The sequence below is a fragment of the Glycine max genome, chromosome 18 (genome assembly GCF_000004515.6).
Source record: "Glycine max cultivar Williams 82 chromosome 18, Glycine_max_v4.0, whole genome shotgun sequence".
Taxonomy (NCBI): Eukaryota; Viridiplantae; Streptophyta; class Magnoliopsida; order Fabales; family Fabaceae; genus Glycine; species Glycine max.
This window is the reverse complement of record NC_038254.2, coordinates 10,171,464-10,196,906: the sequence shown is the minus strand read 5'-3', so window position 1 is coordinate 10,196,906 and position 25,443 is coordinate 10,171,464. Positions and strand designations below refer to the sequence as shown.

At 35.0% G+C, this 25,443-nt stretch overlaps 1 protein-coding gene and 1 pseudogene across 2 annotated transcripts; both read left to right on the top strand.

Annotated features, from left to right (window-relative positions):
- The first annotated feature begins 2,542 nt into the window (after nt 1–2,542).
- Nucleotides 2,543–14,104, top strand: LOC113000128 (uncharacterized; annotated as a pseudogene).
- Nucleotides 14,105–15,688: 1,584 nt separating this feature from the next.
- Nucleotides 15,689–24,299, top strand: LOC100794040 (uncharacterized). Of its 2 annotated transcripts, none has more exons than XM_003551839.5 (19): nt 15,689–16,006; nt 17,505–17,692; nt 18,119–18,223; nt 18,337–18,408; nt 18,596–18,743; nt 19,310–19,392; nt 19,867–19,922; nt 20,339–20,475; nt 20,577–20,667; nt 20,768–20,833; nt 20,910–21,132; nt 21,898–21,999; nt 22,273–22,358; nt 22,444–22,566; nt 23,194–23,263; nt 23,352–23,443; nt 23,553–23,657; nt 23,729–23,859; nt 23,943–24,299. In XM_003551839.5, the coding sequence occupies exons 1-18, from the start codon at nt 15,846–15,848 to the stop codon at nt 23,843–23,845; spliced, it is 2,025 nt and encodes a 674-aa protein (XP_003551887.1). In that variant the 5' UTR covers nt 15,689–15,845; the 3' UTR covers nt 23,846–23,859; nt 23,943–24,299. The 2 variants fall into 2 exon arrangements, with proteins under 2 accessions (XP_003551887.1, XP_006602204.1); XM_006602141.4 differs by having other exon boundaries at nt 23,933–24,299.
- The last annotated feature ends 1,144 nt before the right edge of the window (nt 24,300–25,443 follow it).

Sequence of the window (25,443 nt, the reverse complement as noted above, 5' to 3'; positions counted from 1 at the left end):
CCGTTGCCCCATATCCAATGGAAATCTGCCACACAGCTCTGTTGACCAAAGAAAGCGTGAAGTAGGCTATCGGGAACGCCAGCCCTGCGGAAATTTTGAAGTTCAATCACGAAAATGGAAAAAGTGGGAAGGGAGAGATTTATGCCGTGACCGAGGCTCAAAGGCCAACAGATATAGAGCCATGTGAGGGGGAAGCAAGTGATGACGTGGCGGAAAACCACATCACACTTACTCCACGTGTCAGGCAAGGAGATTATTCTCTACTTCAAAACAGATTCCACGTTACCCCACTAGCAATACCAAGGCAGGAACGAGAATTACATACTGAGAATGGTTTTGGGCCTCATAAAGAAATAGGGCCAACTATTGGTACCCCCACTCAGCCCCCTCAACAGCTAGGCCTCTCTCCAACAAGTAATAAGGGAAGTTTGCAAAACACATGTAAGGTGTATCTAAGACAAAGGTGGTCCAAAAAGAAAAACCTTACGGCCCAGAATCCTATTGAAGATCACATGGGAAAAGAATAGAGCAATGCACAACTTCAGCATCTGCAGGATGCTTCTCAGAAGGAAATTGGACATGAATTCCAGACAAGGCCAACACCACAATACGACGAACCTGAACGAAGTAAGGAGTCACAACACCTGCAACAGGCAACAAACATCTGGAATCTTGCTCAACACATAGGGGTCACAGGAGGGGATGATCAGCACTTGGTTATTGACAAAATAAAAGAAATGGAGGAAAGAGATGTGAAAGAAGCAGAGAGGTTGGGAATCAATGGCAGGTGCCCATGAATATCATCTCATACAACATAAGGGGTCTGGGGAGGGGGGTTAAATGGGCAGCCATTAGAAGATTAATCAGGAAGCAGAATGTTGATATGATATGTTTGTAGGAAACAAAGAAGGAGGTCATTGATAAAGCTATGTGTCAATCACTGTGGGGAGAGGCTGAGGTATGCTGGGAAATGCAGCCTGCTACCCATACTGCAGGTGGCATCTTATGTTTGTGGAGTGAAAGGACCTTTAAGCTTCACTCGAGAGTAGTTGGCAATGGTTACATTCTTCTAACAGGGGAGTACCTCAAGGAAGCACAGATAGTTAATATAGTTGCTGTATACTCTCCTTGTGACATTCAAAATAAAAGGATATTGTGGGACCAGATCAAGCAGTTGAAAAACACTCAATCAGGGGATTTATGGCGTGTTATGGGTGATTTTAACAGCATAAGGGATTCATCAGAAAGATTTGGAATATGCCAAAGGGAATCAGAAATTAATAGTATCCAAGAATTCAATGACTGGATAGACGATTTGGAGGTTGTTGAGGCACCATGGACTGGCAGAAGTTTTACTTGGTTTAGACCAAATGGGTCATCAAGGAGCAAGATCGATAGATTTCTGCTGTCTCCAGAGTGGTTGGATACATGGCCTGCAAGTATTCAATCAACTCTTTCAAGGAATTTTTCAGACCATTGTCCTATCATCCTTAGGTCTATAGTTATAGATTGGGGCCCTAAACCATTTAGGGTCCTAGACTGCTGGCTATCAGACCCATCCTTCAAAGAAACAGTGACGAACTGCTGGATATCTAGTCAGCTGCCAGGTTGGGGTGGCTTTGTTCTTAAAGAAAAGATAAAGATACTTAAGCAGAAGTTGAAAATCTGGAATAAGGAAAGCTATATGGAGATACTCTGAAAAAGGTCCTTAAGATTGAAGAGGAGCTAAAAAAATTGGAGGAGGAGACCACAAATAGACAACTATCAGTTGAAGAAGTGTCGAAACGGAAACAATTGCAGGAGGCTTTATGGGTGGCTGCTCATGCACATGAATCGCTTTTGAGGCAAAAGGCGCGCATAAGGTGGATCAAGCTTGGAGACTGTAACTCCCGGTACTTCCACTTGATGATGAATGCAAACAGAAGAAACAACTCTGTAAATGGAGTTATGATAGGTGACTCTTGGGTTGCTGACCCGGCCACGGTGAAGGAGGAAATTAGATCCTTTTTCTCACAGAAATTCCAGGAATCAAGTAACCACAGTATTAGGCTGGATGGGGTCCGTTTTCAATCAATCAGCCAGCAGCATAATGATATGTTGATGGCCCGCTTTCAAGAGGAAGAAGTAAAAAACGCTGTTTGGGAATATGGGAGTGACAAGTGTCCAGGCCCGAATGGTCTGAATTTCAAGTTTATAAAACAATTTTGGCAGCTTTTGAAGCCTGAAATCCTTCGTTTTCTTGTTGAATTCTATGTTAATGGTGTCATTCCTAAGGGGTGTAACGCGTCCTTCATAACTCTGATTCCCAAGGTGGCAGATCCACAGTTTTTGAATGACTACAGGCCAATATCCTTAATAGGATGCATTTATAAGATAGTATCAAAAGTGCTGGCCAACAAAATGAAGAGGGTGATGCATCTCATCATACATGAGACTCAATCTGCCTTCATTGAATGAAGGCATCTACTACACAGTGCTCTTATTGCAAATGAGGTGATTGAAGATGCAAAAAGAAGCAACAAGTCATGCCTTGTATTTAAAGTAGATTTCGAGAAGGCATATGACTCGGTCTCTTGGGATTTTGTATTATATATGCTGCAAAAAATAGGTTTTTGCTCTAAGTGGGTTCAATGGATTGAGGGCTGTTTGAAGTCAGCGTCTATCTCAATTTTGGTGAACGGAAGCCCTACGAAGGAATTTCTCCCCAAAAGGGGTCTTAGACAAGGTGATCCATTGGCACCTTTCTTGTTCAATGTTGTGGCTGAAGGTCTCAATGGGCTGATCAGGAGGGCTGAGGAAGAGAATATTTACAAGGGCTTCCAAGTTGGTACAAACAATGTGAATATTAGCATCCTACAGTATGTTGATGATACAATCTTTTTTGGGGAGGCGGTTACAGAGGATCTAATGGCGGTTAAAACAATCCTTAGATCTTTTGAACTTGCTTCAAGTTTAAAAATAAATTTTGCAAAGAGTAGTGTTGGTGCTTTCGGTCAATCACAACAATGGAAGCAACATGCAGCCACCTTTTTACATTGCGGATTGATGACGTTCCCATTAGTTTACCTGGGTATACCATTAGGGGCAAATCCAAGGAGAGGTCGGATGTGGGATCCCATTATACGCAAATGTGAGAGAAAGATGGAAAAGTGGCAACAAAAACACATTTCCATGGGGGGGAGAGTGACATTAATCAAATCTGTGCTAACATCCATTCCTTTATACTTCTTTTCTTTTTTCAGGGCACCTAAATTAGTGGTGGATAAATTGGTGAGATTGCAGCGAAGGTTTCTTTGGGGAGGAGGGCTTGACCAAATTAAGATCGCATGGATTAGGTGGGACACGGTGACCTCATCCAAAGAAAATGGAGGTCTGGACATCAAGGATATCACCAATTTCAACATAGCATTGCTTGGTAAATAGAGGTGGGGTCTGATGCAAAACAAAGGAGAACTTTGGGTTAGAGTAGTGCAGTCTAAGTATGGTGGCTGGCAGGGCATGTTGGCAGCAGATAGACCAGGTTTAGAATCAGTTTGGTGGAGAGACTTGAAGAAGACCCTCATTCACTCCCCTCAGGGTCAGATTATTAATAGTGGTATGCGGTGGAAGGTGGGCTGTGGGGATCAAACTAAATTTTGGGAGGATAAGTGGGTATGTGGGGAAATGTCTCTAGCGGAAAAATTCCCCAGGCTGTACTCAATTTCCTTACAGCAGCAGAGTTTCATCCAACAGATAGGAAGCTATAAAGACAACGGGTGGGAGTGGAATTTTACTTGGAGAAGGCCATGTTTTGATAATGAAATTGATTCAGCAGCTGTCTTCCTCAACGAGATTCAGGATATGACCTTTCCACACCATGGACCTGATGTGTGGGAATGGACAGCTAATCCTACAAGTCAATACACAGCAAACAGCGCTTACAAGGTACTGATGGAAGAAGCAGCAATAGTAACTCAAGAGGATTGTTTTGCCAAATTATGGAGCATAAAGGTTCCAAGCAAAATAGCAATTTTTGTTTGGAGACTTATTAGGGATAGACTTCCGACAAGACATAAGTTACAGCGAAGGCAAGTGCAGGTTGCTGACACCTCATGCCCTTTCCGCAGAGTTGAAGAGGAGAACGCAGAACATCTATTTTTCCATTGTACAAAAATTCAGCCTTTATGGTGGGAAGCTATGTCATGGATAAATCTAAAAGGAGCTGCTCCCCTCACCCCAAAAATGAATTTCAATCAACATATGGGACTTCAAGTTGATGGTTTTAGGAGCAATAGGTGGCAGTGCTTGTGGATGGCCCTAACCTGGTCCATTTGGAAGACAAGGAATAGCATAGTGTTCTCTAATGCGTCTTTCGATGCAAACAAATTGTTTGAAGATGCAATTTTCATTGTTTGGACCTGGCTTAGGAATTATGAGAAAGGCTTCACAGAACATTTTAATCACTGGTCCAGCAATATTAGACAAACTTTTTGTACCACTAGAGGTTTACTTTAGCTATTACTTTTGTATTTCTTTGGGTTCTATAGAGTGGTTCCTTCTCAGACTATTTTGTCTGATTATGGAACCATTACTCCCCCATACCTTCGCATAGCGAAGAGCCTCTGGGCAATGGGGTACGAAGTTTTTTTTTTTTTTTTTATGGAACCATTACCATGGTTACCCCCCTTCTGTATTTTAGTACCTCTGGTACTCTTTCTATATATAATATATTATCTTTGCTGACAAAAAAAAAAACAAAAATAATGGCCAAGTTGGAAGAAAGAAAAATAGAGGTCGGATGGAATGGGATTGAATAGATTCTAGCAAGTTTTGTTCCATTTCATCCTATTTTAAGTAATCCTAACATTGACAACTAATGCCATTCCATTCCATGCCCCTCCAATCCACCCCTTTCCATAGATGTAGCCGAAATGACATTTGTTTGTGGCCCTTTTGACTTGATGTGTAGTCTTGCTCTTGTATCTGTTGTATACTGACATTAAATTTTGTTTTCTTTGTATTTAACTTTGTTAACATATACAGATTCATTAGTGTCTATCTGGGAATATTGATTTGGTGTGGCGTTATTCTCAAAAGTGTATGTGAAGCAATTTTCTTATTTAGTGCTGGAAATTTTATGCTTTGTCCCGTGGCAGATAAGCCTCCTATGCCTTCTATGCCTCTCACTCCAGATTATGGTGGTCCAGTAGTCAGCTATGCTGATGGAATATTGGATGTACGTTTTATTAGTGTAAGGGAAGGTAAGCAGTCCAGAATCAGTTTATCTTCATGACTTGTTTCAGAATGTTCCCAGTGTTTTTACTTGTTAAAACATTCATTTATTTGGTCCTAAATGTATGATCTTGTTGCTACATCGTCGCGAGAGCAGTCAAAATCCAACTACAACCATTGTATCTATAGCACTTGGCAGCAAGGATGCTCAGGGTTATAATTTCTGGCTTACTAGTGTGTTTAACCCATGGGGAGATTGAATGAATACCGAAAATAAATGTCTGTTCAGTTTGAAAAAACATTTTCTGTTTTGAAAATAATTATAAAAACATTACATTGTTTTCACTTTGTTTGCTATTTTAAGAGATTTATGTAGGAAGTGTTAAAAACATTCTTTCTTTTCTTTGAGGGCTATTTTCATCATGCAATCAATATTATGTCTAACTAGATTGTATGACATTCAGAACCACAAGTACTAGTTGGCGGGAGTGACTTCTATGCTTTTCCGTGCCTTGATCCAAAAAGTGAAAGAATAGCTTGGATTCAGTGGAGTCATCCCAACATGCCATGGGATAAATCAGAACTATGGGTTGGCTATATATCTGAAAATGGGTGAGTAGAATTGATAGGTGCTATAAAGCTAAGAGCTGGTTTCGAGGTTACCAATGCCTCCAGAAGGAAGAGGGAAAGAAGGTAAATTGCTATTTCTCATTGATGATCGATGCTGTTATTACATAGTGATATATATACTGAATTCTACGTAACAGAATTTGTCATTTTGTGATTCTAGAATATCAGCAGTTGGTTATTCCTGTCTCCTAATTACCAGCATCAAATCTTGCAGCATCATTCCCCCACGATCATGAGTGCTCAGACAAAATCCTTGAGGTAAGCAGGCCTCAAAATCTTCCTTTTGGTTTTGCTTGCTGTTTGCACCACTGTTTCTGCTTGTTGTGCGTGACCATCTGCTAATGGCACCCGTGTGTTTTCTGTATCTTTGCCTTTGCTTGTTGTGTTCTCCCCTGTGCCTGATATGCTGTCAACCCCTGCTTGCACCTTTGATTCCATCTTTGTGCCTGTGTTTTCTGCTACTTCCTTTGGTCCCTTATCAAATACCTTCTACCTATCAAGAACTCTTTATTATAGTTGTAACTTGAAAAATTATTGTTTGTTTATCTTGTAGGTCTCCTAATTGAGGTGACATGACAATGAAATATTCTTTTGTTTCATGTCTTATGTGTGCTTTTGATTCTTCATATTAATTACAAGTCTATCTATGATAAAATCTCTCTCTCTCTCTCTGTGGTGAATATGATATAATTTCTTTTAATGCGAATTCAGTTCTTTTCTGAATCACACAATGCAGGTCTAATATCGGGCTTGGGACTGACTATGAGACAATAGGAAGAATTCAATATTTTAAAACAAGTTTGTCAAATTTTCTTAATTGAATCAAATTTTGAATCGACAAACAGTAAAGTACTTGATTTTTTATTGCATTTAATTGCTTTGGCAAACCTTTTATGCTTGGGTTCTCTTACTCTCATGACTTCATACAAGGCACTTTTATATGTGCATTATTTTGTTTGAATATTTCAGGAGGACAAACTGCTGAAACGCGTGGAATTTTAAACTTGAGCATTCAGTACTGGACTAGTTAGCGTTGGGCATTTGTTGATGTTAATTATGGTGGAAGCACTGGTTTGTTTCTCATATCCAGAAAAATTTATTCTGATTTCTGAATTACATTATCCTTTCTCCCCCATATTTTTGTTTTCGGTTGTTGGGACTGATAATTCTTTCTAGTTTGGTTGTTTATTTTTTGTCTTTTTGCCATCCTACAATCTTTTGGTTATTTATGATTCACTATTTTAATTTGCTTCTCTTATAGCCTGATGTAATCATTTCACTTACTGAAAAGATGTAAGTCAAATTGTCTGATTAGAATATTATTGGGAAGGTTATGGCAGGGAGTTTCGAGAACGGCTTTTGGGACGTTGGGGAATAGTTGATGTCAATGACTGTTGTAGTTGTGCAACATATTTGGTAGCAATTCCTAATATTTGTGGTTGAGGGATATGCTATAAGAGTGGTTATATAATATAATCTCTTGTAGGTGAACAGTGGAAAGGTAGATGGGGAGCAACTTTGTATTACAGGGGGCTCTGCTGGTGGGTATACCACCTTAGCTCTTTTAAAGAAACTTTTAAGGCTGGGGCTTCTTTGTATGGTGTGAGTGTAACTTCTGATTCTTCAATTTTGCAATACATTTTCCTTAAGATTATAGTAATCTGCTTAATCATTCTACCATGAGATAGGGTTCATGAATTTCTGACTTGCCATCAGTTCACCTTATTTGGCTATTGGAGCATGTCACTTGTTTTCACTTCTTTAACAAAGACAAATAAGATTAAGAATGCCGTGAACAATCTTTTTTTTTTTCCTACTTGAATATTCTTCTGGTGATTAATTTTAATAATCCCTTTAAATTGCTTATAGATAAGATAGTACATATACCTTTCTCAGCCATCCTTTTTTCAAAATCAAGAAATGTTCTTATAACTTTAACAAAGAACAAAAGTTTAATAATTCGTTGTCCTTACAATGGAATTTATTTTCCAATTGGTGTCTCAAACAGGTAGCTGACGTTAACATGTTGAGAGCTGAAACTCATAAATTCGAATCCCATTACATTGATAGACTAGGTGGTAAGTCAATGATGACCATCTTAGTACCTATTATTTCTATGGTTTATTTGTTTCTTAACTGATTGCAGGAGGTGAGAAGGGGTGTTATGAAAGATCACCAATCAATCATGTTGACAAATTTTCTTGTCCCATTATTTTATTTCAAGGATTGGATGACAAGGTTAGCAACAATGCAATTATTTCCCCTTCACATATTTATTACTTAAAGGACTAAGATGGTCATCAAATGAGTTATGATAGACCATAAAGCTGTGATATTATGAAACTTACCAAGTTTTAATAATACTATTATTGTCTATTTGTTTTGTCTGATCCACGAATGATATAACTAGCAGCAAAATTTAAGGCTTTTTTTTTATATCAGCAAAAATATTAATATATTAGATATAACTAGCAGTACAAGAGGTACGGTAAAAAATACTCATCAGCACCAAGAAATCCAGAAGTATGGTAACCTAATACAAGTTAATTAACAAGAATTAGGCTACCAAACATCTAACTGTAAACTTGGTATGTATAATTACCCAATACCTATAAGATACTCCCCCGTCATTACAAAAACCATCCATGATATTATTGGACCAGTAATGGAAAGGTAAGTCAAATCCTTTTTCCAGGATTCTAAACTATGTCCAGCAAAGAAATATAGCATCCTCCATCAATTTGTTGGCATTGAAATTGTCATTTGAGAAGACAATCCTATTCTTATGGTGCCGAATGCTCCTAGTTAGGGATATCCACCAACGCTGCCTCCTGATACCAGCTTGCAATACGAATGTTGGAGAAAATGGTGGCTCAAATTTTGGGGGAGAGGTCCCATCGCATTTATCCAAGACAATGATTCTCACTATAGCGACATGACCTTATGACATGAAAAGAATAAATGTGCTACATCTTCTTCAAAATTCCTACAAAATGGACACATACTGTCATTGATTTTCACATTTCTTCGACGTAAATTGGTCTTTGTAGGCAAACTGTCTCGAATTAGTCTCCAAGTAAAGAAAGCGACTTTAGTTGGAATTTGGAGTTCCCATAAATCATTAAAGACTCAAATGTACGCCCTTCCCACTAAGCAACTCCCGCTTGGATCTCCCCTCCAGACCCACTTGTCATGTTTGTAAGGATGAATTGTGAGCCCTTCTGTATCCTCCATAAACTTGGCAGCCATATCTATTTCAACATCGAAAAATAAGCGCCTCCATTGCAATGTCCATTCCCATTCTGTGTCTGAGCTCATCCCAATCTGTTGTGTATATTGGTGTTGCTGGTTAGATGTAATGTAGAGTCTAGGATACTTCACCTTCAGTGGCACACCATCTACATTCCAGCTATCCTCCCAAAATCTCACCTTGGCTTCACTCTTGACATTTCACTTTACCCCACCTTGAAACCACCTTCCCTCCTCATTAGACTGGCAAATGAAGTCGAGGTCCCACCACCATAAGGATTCATTACTGTAACATCTCATTTTTTCGTAAATAAAATTTTAGAGAATAATGATGTTTTATAATTAAATAAATAAAAAATAGTGATAATAAAATAATAGTTTTAGAGAAAAAAAGGTATTTTATTTATTCATTTGATAGAGAATAAAATAGAGTTTTTTAATAAAATAATAAAAATAAATAAAGTAAATAATAAGTTGTAAGTACCCTAGGTATAAGTAGATACGTGTTAGGTCAGTTTTCAGACTGACGATGCGTCCTCTTCCCTTCATTTTCGTTTTTCTCTTTTCTCTTTCCAAAGTCCTATCTTTTTCCCGTAACCCACCAAATCTGTCTTAGAAAAACTACGATCTCGAACTCATTCACCGTTGGATCGTTGTGAAATTTGAGCACCACGTTCACAACCCAATTCCTAGAATTTTCACCGTTGGTAATTGTAAAAAAATGTCAGAGCTAAGAGAAATACCCTTCGCACCATAGCTTTCTCTTTTCCCGTAGAAACGCAAAACGGTCTCAGTAAAATTACCATTCCCGTTTCGTTAACCGTTGGATTTTCATGAAATTTTCATATATGGCTCACAATTCAATTCCTCAATCTTTCATTTTTGGGATTTGTGAGATAATATTCAAGGAGAGAGAAAAAGGAATCACACGAAGAGAGTACAAATGGAGGCTTCAATCCCTTCTCCGTCTCTCTGACGTTTGGGAACTCTATCGGAACAGTCGAAGGGAAAACTGAAGGAATCTCAGGGAACCGCTAGAGATGCCGCTATCGCTGTCGGAAGACACGTGAGTCCACTTAGAGATAAGGGATGAGTTATTCACAATTGGGGGTTAGTGAAAACATGTATAGGGATCCTTAGAGGATTAAATTAGGGTTTTATTTTGTGATGTTTATTAAATTATAATTTTTCCTTTATGATTATAAATAAAATATTGATGTTCTGATGAGAATTGCTTGATAAATTGTGCTCTTGATATTTGTATATTTTGACCTATGATTTTGATATAATTGTGTAATATTAATTGAGGGGTTTTACTCCCCAGGTTGTGATAGTCTTTTGTATAAATTGCTATATTGAGGATATGAAATAATGATTCAAATTGTGAGTACGTGGTGAATTTAACATGTGATGAATGATGGAATACATGTATATTGAGATGTGTATTGTGTTGTGAGCTATGAATTGTGCAATCACACAACTGTAAGATCCTTTAAGGACGACGAGTTTTGTGCGACGAGTATTGTGATGAGATCCATTGTGGGAACCCGACGAGTTTAATCACAAGCGCGATGAGCTAAAATGATTTTAAAAATAATTGAGTAGTTGTGTGTATTGCATAGTTCATAGGTAAAGTGTGTATGATTTATGAGGTGTGATAGCATGTTATTTTGAGATTATAACATTGTAATTGAAATCAAGTGTATGTGATAAATTGAGTATGCACGTGTTTGAGATGTTGTGTGCATTGAGTTGTAAACTGTGGATTGTACAATCACACGGCTATAAGACTCTTTAAGGGCGACGAGTTAATGCTAAGACCTTTAAAGGGCGACGAGTTAAAAATATTTGAGAACAATTGAGGAATCATATGTTTTGTACAGCTCATAGATAGAGTCTGTGTGCTAAAATGTTTTCTGGGTTGGACCTGAATCAGGAGGGAGAGGCCTTGACGGACTCTTCGGAGTGTAGGCCTTGGGGGTCACCCGGTTTGAGTGTTCCTTTAAGCCTGTGCTGATCCCACATGGTTAGAGCATTCTCGCAAAATACTGTGACCCTGACTGGTCTCCCTATGATATTACCTAGTGAGAGTGACTTGACTTGCTAGTGTATGATTTGTCTTGTCATGTACTCCTAGACGTTCGATGAGGTTTTTTATTGACATGGTACCACATTACATATAGGATTGAGTCTTAGTGTATCTGCTGCATAACGCTTGTGTATTGTTCTATATTGATTGATTTGATGATATTGTGTTTTGACTATTGAGTATGCGAATGTTGTGAAAACGAATGAGACGTGTGGTGAAATAACGTGAGTTATGCTCAAGTAAATTGTATTTTGTTATATAATATTTATGCATATATGTTTTCTTATTTTTTCTATTAGTTAGGAATGTGATAACTCACTCCCTCTGTTGTTTGTGTTTGGATCCTGTGATGATCTTGAACTTTGTGTTCGGGGGAGCAGATGATTTGATGAATTGTTTTAAGGAACCTTGTGCTAAAGGACGTCGGGACACAATGCTCTGATAGGATGTGACATTAGGGTATAAGTTGCTATATTAATTGTATGAGGTCTTGAACAACCTTGTTTTGAGCCGAAATAATTTATTAATTATTTGAACAAGTTTTATTATGGTGTTAGAAAAGTGAATGTGAGCCTTTTAGCCTTTTGAAAGACTTGTATTTAAATGTATTTTAAAAACTTTTCATTAAATTTGATCTCTTATTCGGGATAGAAGGTGTCACAATTATTACATCTTGCCTCATCCTAGTTCCTCGAGTCACCATATTTTGAATCCAACACTCTAACCCACAACTCTCCTTTATGATGAGATAAATTTCATCTCCATTTTGCAAGAAGGACACAATTAAATTTCCTTAGGTCCTTAATTCCCAATCTCCTTTTCTCCTTTGGAAGGCATATTAATTCCCACTTGACCCATGCAATCTTCTTCTGCTCTGATTCACCTCTCCACAAAAACCACCTCTGCATCCTCGTCAACTTGTCCAGAACTTTCTTTGGATCCCTGCAAGAGGGCCATTTTCCACAAGATTCATAGCAATCTAGTCTTCATCAAGTGATGACAATGACATTGAAATTTGCCATTGATGTTACAAGGTTAGGGAAACTTGGCATGCAGAACGTAAAATTAAAGGCTTGATTATGACGAAATTAAAGTTTATATTTGTAAAGGAAGTAAAATTTAGGAGATTAATTACTCTTTTTACTTGCTCTCTCTGATGAAATTTGAGTTTTCCTTTTGTTTCTAATTGCATATTTCTATATTGTTTTCCAAATATCTTTTCATTCAATAACAGACTAATTTATTAAAATATGATCGGATATTAGAATAAAATTCTTTTCAGTTTTTTAATATACATATATATTATGGTTGAACTAAAGAAAAAAATTGACTATTTTTTACTTATATCAACAACTTGACTCATTGTTTTTTGTGTTGGAAAGAACACAATTTTGATGTATTTATGTATTAGAATAAAGCTACTAGATGATAATGTAAAGTTTTAGATAAGTGGTTAAGGACATGAGTTACATGTGTTTCAAATTTTAGGAACCTTTTAGGGTTTTGAGGATTGAAGATGAAAATGACAATGAAAATGACAATGACAACTATTACAATTACGATGGAAAGGCCTCACACATAGTTAAAACACTTATAATATTCTTTTTTTTTTGTCAAAATACTTACAATAAATTTGAATGTCACTTTTATAATTTTTTTTCTTTTGTGAAAAAAATTGTACGAAATTGATGTATAAGTATAATTTCTTAAATCCAAATTAAAAGGTTCTAACATAATGAAATGGCCACGCTTTTTTTATTGCTCTCACCTACAGTCCATCGTCATCATCTTGCTATTCAAGGTTCATCATTTATAGCTTCCACCTTTTAGAAATAGGATTTAATTTAAATTTAAATACACCAATAGTTGTAAAAGCTTTTTTTATTTATTTATTTTAATTATATCATTCAATCACATATGGTTTGTATGGAAACCTTCCTCTAATTGTTGCAGCCATCTCCATCACCCGAAGCGTCACAAAAGACTATATGAGATCTTTTATTGATGAGTTTGTTGTTTTGAAGAATTTCTCTATCCAATTTCATCCCCCAAAGGCTCCTTTAATCGGTGAAATTATTTGACACCCTTCTTTTCATTGTTGGTTTGAAGGTAACTTCGATGGATCTGCGAAGGGTCACCTTGAACCTACGGCCTATGGTGGTCTATTTAGAAACCATTCGAGGCTCTAGGCAGCTTTTGCAGTTTTATTGGTATATCTACAGCCTTTGTAGCTGAGAGCTTTGGGGTTCCATTTTGGTGTTGAAACAGCTTGGCAAAAAGGCTAGACTTTTTTTTCTTTTTGGCTAGAGACCTACTCAATCTCGGTGGTTCAATCCTTTTCCAACCCTTCTCTTTCCCCTGGAAATGCATGAATCGCTGGCTGAATTGTCTTTTTTTTTTTTTTTTCTTACTTCTCAAATGTAATTTCACATTTCTCATATTTGTAGGAAAGGTAACCGTTGTGCCAACAATGTAGCTAGCCTTGGTCTTAACGTTAACAACTTCTCTTGGTGGGATTCAATTCCTCCCTTTTGTGTAGCTAATTATATGGACAGTAGATTAGACCGTCCTAACTACAGGTTTTGTTGATTGATCCTTGTCTATGGGTTTTGGTATAATTACCCCGTGTTTTATTTTTGTTTTCTTCTTTTTAATCAATATATCTATGACTTGTTGAGGGTGATTTAGAGGTGAGTGTCAACATAGTTGGGATGCACATTCTTCTTCATGCCTAAATATATGTTCACTTACTTTGAAAAAAAAAAAACATACGTATTTCAAATGACATTTTCATATGAATAATTAATAGAAAGGATAAATAATCATTTTCATCTCTTAATGTGTAAAGCGCTGACAAATTTGTCCTTCAAAGATAAAAATTCAAATTTTAGTTCCCAAAAATGAAAAAAATATAACAAATCCAGTGATCCGTTAACTTCCATCCATTATCATTAATGAAAGAGCTTACGTGACACAAGAGAATGAAAATGACACAAAAATGATTGCCAACATGACTATTGAATAGATTTGATCAAAATATCAATAAGTTATCATTGGACCAAAATGTCAATACGCTTCAATTGGACTAATTTGTCAGATCTCAAATTTCATTTCATTTTAAGGCTAAAATATAATTTAATCTTGATCTTTTTCCTTCTTTTTTTATCATTGCAAGCATAACATTACATTAAACACTTAAAAAAAAAAAGGAAATCAAACATAAGTTAGAACACATGTAATAATAAGCATAACATTAATTAGTAAACATAATTACTTTAACAAACATTGTTCAAATGCAACCACAACATCACTAAAAATTTGAGTAATTATTTTTATTGTTGCTTATAGTTATTTATGTTAGATGTTATATATTTGTAGGATGAGGTTAATTGCTCTTAATCTATTCCATAAGTTGAATAACCTCTGGTTAATTTTGAAAGTACTCCAACTCTTAATGCTGAAAGTGCTACAACTCCAACTCTAACTACCACTCAAAGTGCTCAAACTCCTAGTGTTACGAGTGACTTTTACATATAAATGATTAGTTATTGTTAAATTATGTTATGCATAACTAGTTACTATTTATAATTGTTGTTGAAAACAAGTTTCATACCTCTACCACTATCAATTGTGTTTAGACCACTTTCAGTTAGGCCTTCAACACCAATTTGAATTATATTCTCAGATGTACCATCTCATAGGATGAACCAATTGAATTATATGAACTTCATACTCACACCAAGGCTGCCCCACCACCAAGATTTGAAGAAGTGAAATGAGATATGTTTGTTTATAATAGATTTTGACTAATTATTATAATTTGAATAATTTTGTAATGATTAATACATTGTTCAATGTTTATTGTAATACTATACTTGCAATGACATGAAAATGGAGAAAGTTGAAGATTAAATTATATTTTATCCTTAAATGATACGAAATTTGAGGTCTAACAAATTAGTCCAATGGAAATGTAGTGACATTTTGGTCCATTGGTAACTTACTGACATTTTGGTCCAATGGAAACATATTGACATTTTGATTCAAAAAAAATTACTGACATTTTAGTCCAATGAAAAATTATTGACATTTTTGTCCAATGGTAACTTATTGACATTTTGGTTTAATCTATTTAGTAATCATGTTGAAAATCATTATTGCGATGTTTTTTGTCTCTCCGTATCACGGATGCTCCTTCCTTAATGGTAATAGACGAAAGTTAAACGATTGATGAATTTGTTGTATTTTTTTACTTTCGAAAACTAAAATTTAAATTTCTATCTTTTATGATAAATTTGTAGGTATTTTATATATTTAGAGATAAAAATAATTATTTATCCTAATAGAATAATGATTATTATAATAACATGTGCAATTGTCAGAGCATGGCCCCAAAATCCCAATATTGCATGTGTTATCCGTGCTAACAACTTTTATTTGGAATCTCTTACTTTTGATCGTTGGAAGTGATATTATAAACAATTGGTGGGTGATTGAAAATAACATTTTCATCCGTATGATTAAGATAATGTGAGGCTTGGAACATAGCGCGTAGTCCTATTCAATCATTATTGGTTACTCACTCACACATTCAACCATTTAAGCACGTTTGTGTTCCTTCAGAACTCAAAGTCACTAGCTTTTTGTATTGCAACTGCAAAAGGAAATGGCATTCTCAACAGCCACCGTAACCACTGCTCCTTATGGATCATGGAAGTCCCCCATCACCAGCGACGATGTCTCCGGCGCCACCAAGGACCTCGGAGGCACCACCATCGATGGTCGTGGCCGCCTCATTTGGCTCGAATTCCGTCCAACAGAATCAGGGTAAGTTTCAAGTTTGTGTGTGTGTTTTCTTTTATATGAAGAAGTGTCCTTTAATTCTGGGTTATTAGCTTTTCTGTTTTTTCCCGTTGAAAAAGAGATATAATAGCACTTTTGGAGAAATTGGAAGTACAAAAAGGTCAACGTTATAATGTTGTTGAAAGCTTAACACACTGTTTTACTCTTGCATTCTTCATAAAAAATTAGAAAGAATGTATTTTTAGTTTCTATATTTACGCCCGAATATGGTTAAGATTAAATATTTTTATAACGATGGATTTGATGTCAAACTTTAAAAAATATGTAGATTTATTTTTTATCTTGAGAATTTTTAATTTTCATAAATAATTAATTAGATATTCAATTCACATGTTTTTTAAAGTTTGGAAAAATTTATCCATAAGAAAGTAGAGAGACGTTGATCGTGTTTGATTGAAAGTAAAGAACCAAAAAATTTATTTTTCCCCCAAAAATTCGTTCATATGAGCTTTTTTCTACGAAAAATTATTATTATTTTAACTAAGAACATGTTTATTTTTTTTTAATAATATATACTTTTTAACAAAATAAAAATACAAGTGTGTTGTCTAAGACTCACTACTACATATGTGATGTTTAACAACTTTTTTTTAAATATCGTCAAAAGTTTTTAGTAATATTTTTATTAAGTGTGAGATAAAAAATGTTGTTAAACATCCATATATAATAGGGTTGTTATGCATTCACTTATAATATTGACTGAAACTTATTTTTTTAAAAAATAATTTTGATTATAATTAATTTTATAAGATTAATTTTGATTAAAATTGATTTATAGGATATTTTTATTTTAAAAATAAGTTAACAGAGTGAAATTTAGTAAGGAATATTTTATGTAACGCAAAAATTATTAAATTTATTTTTAACTCAAAAATCAATTTTATATCTAAAATAAATTCCTTAATGTGAGATTAAATATAAAAAATTTAAATTTTGAAATATAAATATGTGAATATTTTTTAAAATTATATTAATTAGTATTTTCAATATAATTTTAAATATAAACACACACACACACCAACAAGCAACTTAAAAAGTAAGTCGTATTGTAGTGTAATGCTTTGTTTGGTTTAAAGGAAAGGAAAAATGAAAAAAAGGAAACAAATCATTTTTTTATTTTTAAAATGAAATTTTTTCTTCCTATTTTTTTAAACTCAAATAAAAAATACATTGTGTATTCATATTTTTTCTTTTCCCTAGTTTTCCACCCATCAAACACATAATGATGGTTGACAAAATACATTTTTTATTAATTGTTTCTGAAAAAATAAAATATATATAATTTCTTTTAAGTTTAACACGCAGATCCTAAATATTTCTAATTAGTTTTCTTTTGGTGAAAAAAAAATTGTTATATTTTTATTTCAAAAATAATTAATTATTTACTCTTTCAGATAAATGCTTTTACTTTTGGAGTTTGCAAGTTGATTCTTTTTGGTTCGGCCATTGACTTTTGTTTCAGGCGGGGAGTTCTTGTTCTTGAGCCGGAAAACAATGGAGGTGAAGCTGTGGATATTACTCCTAAGGAGTTTGGAGTGAGAACATTGGCTCAGGAATATGGAGGTGGTGCTTTCACTGTTTCAGGGGATGTTGTCTTCTTTGCAAATTACAATGATCAGAGATTGTACAAGCAGTCCATTAGTTCTCTAGGTGAGCATTGAGCTACCATCAATTTTCATTCTCCAATAACCACATTTTCCAAAACAATGCCATGCTGTATTAATGCCATGAAATGGCATGTTTGTTGGTGCCCCCTTTTGACCTGAAGTGTAGTCCTATGTTACTTACAAGTTACATCTAGTTTTGTTTTATCTATAAAGAAATTGCACAAACATAGTTTCTAATGCACTCTTTTCAGTACATTCTTTGTTACATGTTGGTGGAAGTGAGGCTAATTAGATTCACATGGATTTCACCCACTAAGAAAAGGGAGATTTGATAACTAACTTTGGTTAATGTATGTATATCATTTATATTCATCTGGAAATATTGATTTGGTGTTATGATTCTCAAAAAGTGTATGTGAAACATTGTTTTTCTTTTAGTGCTGGAATTTTATGGTTTATTGCCTAGCAGATGTGCCTCCCGTACCGCTCACTCCGGATTATGGTGGACCTTTAGTCAGCTATGCCGATGGAAGATTGGATGCACGCTTTAACCGTTTTATTAGTGTTAGGGAAGGTAAGCAGTCCACGATCATTTTATCTCCAAGGCTCAAGTTAGAATGTTCCCACTGTATTGTACCTGTTAAATCATTCATTTATTTGGTCATAAATGTATGATCGTGTTGCTAGATCGTCGGGAAAGCAGTCTAAACCCACCTACAACAATTGTATCTATAGCACTTGGCAGCAAGGATCTTCAGGGTAATAATTTCCATCTTACTAGTGTGTTGAACCTGTAGAGAGGGTTGGATGATTACTGAAAATGACTATTTCATTGTTACTCGTCCAAGGTTTTCAAAAGTTGTGTTATTTTCAGTGGATTGATAGTTGTTTTCATCATACAATCAGTTGTTCAATAGTATGTCTGATTTAATTGTGTGACATTCAGAACCTGAAGTGCTAGTTAGCGGGAGTGACTTCTATGCTTTCCCCCGTCTAGATTCAAAAAGTGAAAGAATAACATGGATTCAGTGGAATCACCCCAGCATGCCGTGGGATAAAACAGAACTTTGGGTTGGCTATATTTCTGAAAATGGGTGAGCAGAACTCTTTGTCATGGTACTAACTTGTAAGAATTAAGATAGTTTGCTTAGCATGTCGCCATGTAGGTCTCCCAATTGAGGCGACAAAAAATTGTTTTCATTTCTTATGTGTGTTTTGGTTTTGAAATTTATTACAAGTCTATCTATGATATGATCTCCTTAAATATGAACACCTGGTACTTTTGAACATATATTCAGTTCTTTTCTGAATCATGCAACACAGGTCTAATATGTTGTTAATTGAAAAGATGTAACATCATATGGTGTTTCCCCTTTTCATAACCTCTAGGAGAAACGTGGTTACCTGGGCATCCACCTTTCAAATCTCAACTTTATTAACACAAAGCATACTCTTCTTGTCATGCACTGTTTGCATACAGGGTCATACATAGATTTTATTCCCTCAAATGTTTTTCTTCTTTACCCTCCATTTTTTGTTTCCTATTTTGTATCCCAGATCTTGTTTTCATGTTCCAGATGATAGTTGGAGTACCTGTTTTTTATTACATGTATATGTCATGTTTCAACTTGAAGCTTAATCATCTTAAGGTTCCCTGCAGTGAGATCTACAAGCGTGTTTGTATTGCTGGGAATGATCCTTCTCGTGTGGAGTCTCCAACTGAGCCCAAGTGGTCCCTTGATGGTACATAAACTAGCATTTTTGTAACACCTTTCCCCAAAAGATGATCCTTCTCTTGTGGAGACTTGGCAGTTTTATACAACCAAAAATTGACATATTAACAGTAATCATCAATCATTTAGTTTTGTTGAGTGATGTTTTCTTAAGATCATCAAGTCATGATAACACCAGACATAGGCTCAGGATCCTTGATCTATGCTAACTTATGACCTCTTAATGTTCGATGCTTTAGAACTTTTATGTTTTAACTTTTGGTTTTTACTCTATTGCTTTTACTTTTTGGCTTTCACTCTATTGCTTTTACTTTTTGGCTTTTACTCTATTGCTTTTACTCCAGACATATCATTAATTCCTTGATACTATTCTCATTGAATGTTAGCGATTCAAAGCTGATTACTGACTCCAACAGGAACATTTGTTTGATCTTTCTGTGCATTCAGGTTAATTATGTTTTTATGTTTTAATTTAACTATACAGGGGAGCTGTTTTTCGTGACAGACAAGGAAAATGGTTTTTGGAATATCCATAAATGGGTAATTTTCTTTCACCTACTATTTCTGCAAGCCATTAATTATATCTAGTGGTTTTTATGAACTTCTGATTTTCTAATTTCTGCATTGTTAAATACTCCTTATTAATCTGAATCATTTTAAAACCAATATAATGAAGCTTGTTTTGGGCATGATCCAGTTAGTGAGGTTCAGGCTGAACATTTCTTTGTTTTAGTAATACAAATGCTATCCGTTGATATTTTACTCTTCATATAATCACCTACTCCCTTTCTGGTTGTCTTGGATTCCCTTGTGCGGAAGATGATTGTGACAAATAATTCAATTGGAAGCATGCTTGAATGAATTTTCTGGTTGGACATGCAATAGCCACTGAAAAATTGATTAATTACTTGTGTTTGTACTTTTCTTTTCTAACTTCTATAGTTGGCTGGCTACAGATTGAGTTTGAGAATAAGGTTGTGTCTGTTTATTCTTTGGAAGCTGAGTTTACAAGGCCTCTGTGGACTTATGGTATGAATTCTTATGAATTTGTTGAAAGTTCTAAACAGAAAAACTTAATTGCTTGCAGTTACAGGTGATTTTAAGTCTTCCTACTTGCAAATCTCCTCTCTTTCTCTATCTCTTTCTCTTTCTCTGTGTCCAATCTGATACATTCAATTCAAAGTCTTGTTTCAGGCAGCATGGAAAGTCATATCTGGGAATTATTGATGTGCAGGGCTCAAAGCTAACTGTGATTGATTTCCCTTGCACAGACATAAATAACATAGTAATTTACAAAACTGTTTCCTTGCTTTTCTCTTTTAGGTTTAAATCAATTCTTGAAATGCATTAACACTCTTAGTTATTATTGCATCATGTCATTGCAGACGTCTGGTAATGATTGCCTATACGTGGAGGGAGCATCTGAGGTTCTTCCATCGTCAGTGGCCAAGGTGCTTCATTCTTCCACCCATCATTCTATTTCTTAGTTATTTCAATGCACTCCATGACAGATCTCTTGCTTTCCAGGTGACTTTCGATGATGATAAATCAAAAGCAGTGGACTTCAATATTATTTGGTCTTCGTCACCCGACAGTTTAAAGTATAGTTCCTACATCAGTAAACCAGAGTTTATTGAATTTCCAACTGAAGTTCCAGGTCAAAATGCCTATGCATACTTTTATCCACCATCTAATCCTGATTTCCAAGCTAGCAAAGAAGAAAAGCCTCCATTATTATTGAAGAGCCACGGTAAATCTTGGTCTTGTATCTGGACTGATCACATTCTATTTCATATTATAATTCATTTGGCCAATTAGATGCTTAAAACCTGTGGAGTGGGGTCTTCCCTCTGCCACCAGAATTCCAAATTTCAGACAGTTTAATATCTCATGATCTATTTACATGAATGGATTGCATTTAAAAAAAATTATAACGGTATGCTAATAGTGCTGAATATTATGGAAGTCAAGAGAGCATTGTAATGAAAGTGGAAGTAGTAATTTTGTTTCTACATTGTTGAATACATGATGGCTTCAGTTTATTTCTGTCTGGTTCCTCCCTCCCCTCTCATGTCAGCAAGACAATACCCATGATTTTGGCAGTCTTTGCATTAATATTTTCTAGTTTTTCATTTTGCAATTATAATATCAGTCCTCTAAATAGCTGATGAAGTAATATCCGAGCTATACTACACACTTTTTGATAAATGTCATTCTGCTGAAAATCTAATGCTTCGTAGTCAGAGATTATACTGTCAAGATGTAGTCTCTGCTGGATTGGAGGTATCAAGATTATACAATGAGAAGTTGAATTGGAAATTCAATATGTTTCAAAACAAGTTTGTCTAAAATTTCTTAATTAAATTCAATTGTCAAGAAATAGCAAAGTACCTTGTTACTGATTTCATTGCACTTAATTACTTTTGTCAAAGTTGTCATGTGTGGGTTCTATCACTCTAATGGCTTCATGAAACATACACTTCTATATGTGCATTATTTTATTTGAATGTTTCAGGTGGACCAACTCAAGAAACTCGTGGAATTTTAAATTTGAGCGTTCAGTACTGGACTAGTCGAGGTTGGGCCGTCGTTGATGTTAATTATGGTGGAAGTACTGGTTTGTTGCTCACCTTGTCTGCTAAATTATGTTCCAAACTATATTACCAGTTTTATACCCTCCTTTTCTTGTTCTCTCTGGGCCTGTTTGGTTGTTTTTTTGTTTATTTTGTTGGCCATCCAAGAAAGTTTTAGTTATTTACTATTCACTGTTTCATCTGTATTACTTGTAGCCTGTTGTAGTCATTTTCACTTGTTGAAAAGATTTTTTTTGACAGAATGACTCGTTGAAAAGATGAAACTAAGTTTATCTGTCTTTAATATTGTTTTGAAGGTTATGGCAGGGTGTACAGAGAACGGCTTTTGCGCCAGTGGGGAATAGTTGATGTTAATGACTGTTGTAGTTGTGCTACATATTTGGTAATTGTTTTGTTTTATTGTTTCCTACTTTTTTGGTTGATGGATCTGTTATAAGAAAGTTTATATGATATAATCTATTATCTAGGTGGACAGTGGAAAGGTGGATAAGGAGCGGCTGTGTATTATGGGGGGCTCTGCTGGTGGGTATACCACCTTGGCTGTCCTTGCTTTCAGAGATACTTTTCAGGCTGGGGCTTCTTTGTATGGTGTGAGTGAATCTTTTGATACTTCTATTTCCCTCTCACGTTTAATTTCTATGTACTGTCAATGTAAATTTTACACTGCCAACCAAGTAAAAATCATAATAGGTATGACTTTTATAGTACTTACTGTAAAAGTCAACAAACTTACCATGCATGCCAATTTGTGATTGGATGACATTATAAAAACTATTTATACTGTCAGTTTTTAGACTATTTTTCTTCCCTCTTGTTCTCCATGGGCTATTCATTATAAAAACTATATGATTCAGACATGATTTTATCTCTTATCCTTTGTGTTGTTTACTATGTTGTTTAGCAGATTGGTAAGTTTTTTTTTTTTATTACCAAACCTACCTACATATTTCAATCTTGCATAACCTTGAATGAATGGGGAAGAAAATTATTTCTTCTTCAAAAAATGCTGAAACATCAATAATTCCTCTGCCTTCTGCATTACCATTTGACTTGGACAATACCATTAAATTGCTTAAAGAACATATATACCTTTCTCAGCCTTTTGGCCAATATCAAGTAAAAAATTCAGTATCTGTTCTTATAACTTCAACAAAGAATATAAGTTAAGCTATTGTCCTTTCAATGGAATTTATTTACCAATGGGGTCTCTTAAGCAGATAGCTGACTTGAACTTGTTGAGAGCAGAAACTCATAAATTTGAATCCCATTACGTTGAAAACCTAGTTGGTAAGTCAATGATGACCATTTAAAGTACCTTTTACTTTGTTAGTTTATTTGTTCCATTTGGTGTTCAGTCTATCTCAACTGGTTGCAGGAGATGATAAGGATATGTATGAAAGATCCCCTATCAATCATGTTGACAATTTTTCTTGTCCCATCATTATATTTCAAGGATTGGAGGACAAGGTTAGTAACAATGCTATTATTATTTTCCCTTACCATATTGTCTACTTATTCCCAAATCTATATATAATCTTCAAAAATCATCTTGACAAATATATTCTGTGCATTGCAGGTTGTGCCACCGGATCAAGCTCGGAAAATATACCAGGCGGTGAAAGAAAAAGGTGTGCCAGTTGCTCTTGTTGAGTATGAAGGAGAACAACACGGTTTCCGAAAGGTGCGTTCTGATTTAGTTGCTCATCTTTTAGAACAAAACAGTGACTATATGTAGTAATGGGTTGGATGCAGGCTGAGAACATTAAGTTTACACTTGAACAAGAAATGGTCTTCTTCGCACGATTGATTGGGCACTTTGATGTTGCTGATGACATCACTCCCATCAAAATTGACAACTTTGATGACTAATGGCTTTTTCGGAGGTACTGATGTTGGATTTCTTTGTATCTATGTAAAAGCAAGTCCTAAGCAATCTTTGTTCTAAAATCCAAATAGTGCTTTGCAGAAATTCAGGAACTCAGATGGAAATTATTGTACCAATTAATGAGCTGCTTCTGCCTCATAGCCATAATAGCCCTCTGAGGAAGGTCTATATTAATGCTCATTGCCAAGAGTGTGCTGAGTTTCTACTATATATTATCTTGAAGTTCAATTTAATTAGTCTTGTATCTTGTTTTCTACTTATCAATTTAGATTTTGAAAGTGTGCTGGAGATACTGCATATGTTTGTTTTCTAAGATACCTGTCCTGCATGGATAAAGTGGGTGATGATGAACTTTATAGTATTGAACTTAATTTTTGATGTTTCAGCAAAACTTGTCTAATTGTTTTTTATCTGATCTAAGAATGATAATTCGTGCAACTAAGCTGAATCCAAACCTTGTAAGATTCATTTGGCCAGGCCAACCTTTCCTAACCAAAAATTGCATAGTGGAAGCCATCTATAGACCGAGCTGAAGATCAATCATGATGTTCTAAGTTCTATGGTCGATTTCAAAATTGTTTACCATGCTGCATGGTAACTCTTTTCTGTTATTAAAAAGGAAAAAAAAGTATCATGTTTTTTCCCCACCAACAATACATGGTTATATGAATTCTAAGACATCATTGTGGATACTGAAAGAGTGTAGCAGAAGTTGCATTTTATGGTAGTAAGATAAGACTCCCACATTTCTTCTAGAATCAGCAAAAGAGTAACCTGAGTTCAACCGCTGATTGAATTGTATTATCCTCCTTAGAAAATAGACGATCAATTCCCCAAGAACCTATCGAGTAAAATGTTGCATTAAAACTTCACTAAAGCAACGAGTATTCAAACAGTTTCTTTGTGTAGATAGAAAATATATTTGAATGTTAACACATGCTTTTTTATTCATAATCATGTATTAGGGTACAACAGAATCAATAATAAATACATAAGAATAAATTAAATCCCTAATTTTAGTAACTATAAATCCCTGTTTTCTAGTAATAGATATAAACCTCGGGTTCACCCAAAATAAAAATCATCCTCGTCCATTTGTGCACCAATTTCATCTAATAATTTCGTAAGATTTAGTAATTTCCTAATAATAAAGATCATTTTTAAAAACCATAAAAAAAGATTATTTTTTTAAAATCAAAATTTATAATAATCAAAATAGAAAAGTTAAAAGAGTAGAATAAATTTAATCGTATTTAACCAATAAGTCTTTTCTTTTCCTAAAAGTGTAACTAATTAACTGTAACATTGACAACGCACTGACAGAAAAACAAGTACTACACATGAGAAAATTAATGATCACATAATTATTATCCAACTGTGTACATATTACATAATAAGTACACACATGACAAAGATTTAACTTATATCACATGTGTGGATGTTACTCAATATATATATGGTTTAAATATTGTTTACAAAGTTAACATGAACTCAAGTATATATATTTTCTATATACATTATATATATACATAGCTCAATATTATCAAGTTGGGATTGATTGAGCAAATGGGAACGGGGAAAA

Excerpts from the sequence above, each read along its gene's own strand:
- LOC100794040 (XM_003551839.5), top strand. The coding sequence starts at position 15,846 with ATGGCATTCTCAACAGCCACCGTAACCACTGCTCCTTATGGATCATGG. Across the intron at positions 18,409-18,595 it reads TGGCAGCAAGGATCTTCAGG|AACCTGAAGTGCTAGTTAGC; the intron begins GTAATAATTTCC and ends TGTGACATTCAG. Across the intron at positions 19,923-20,338 it reads TTTGGAATATCCATAAATGG|ATTGAGTTTGAGAATAAGGT; the intron begins GTAATTTTCTTT and ends GGCTGGCTACAG.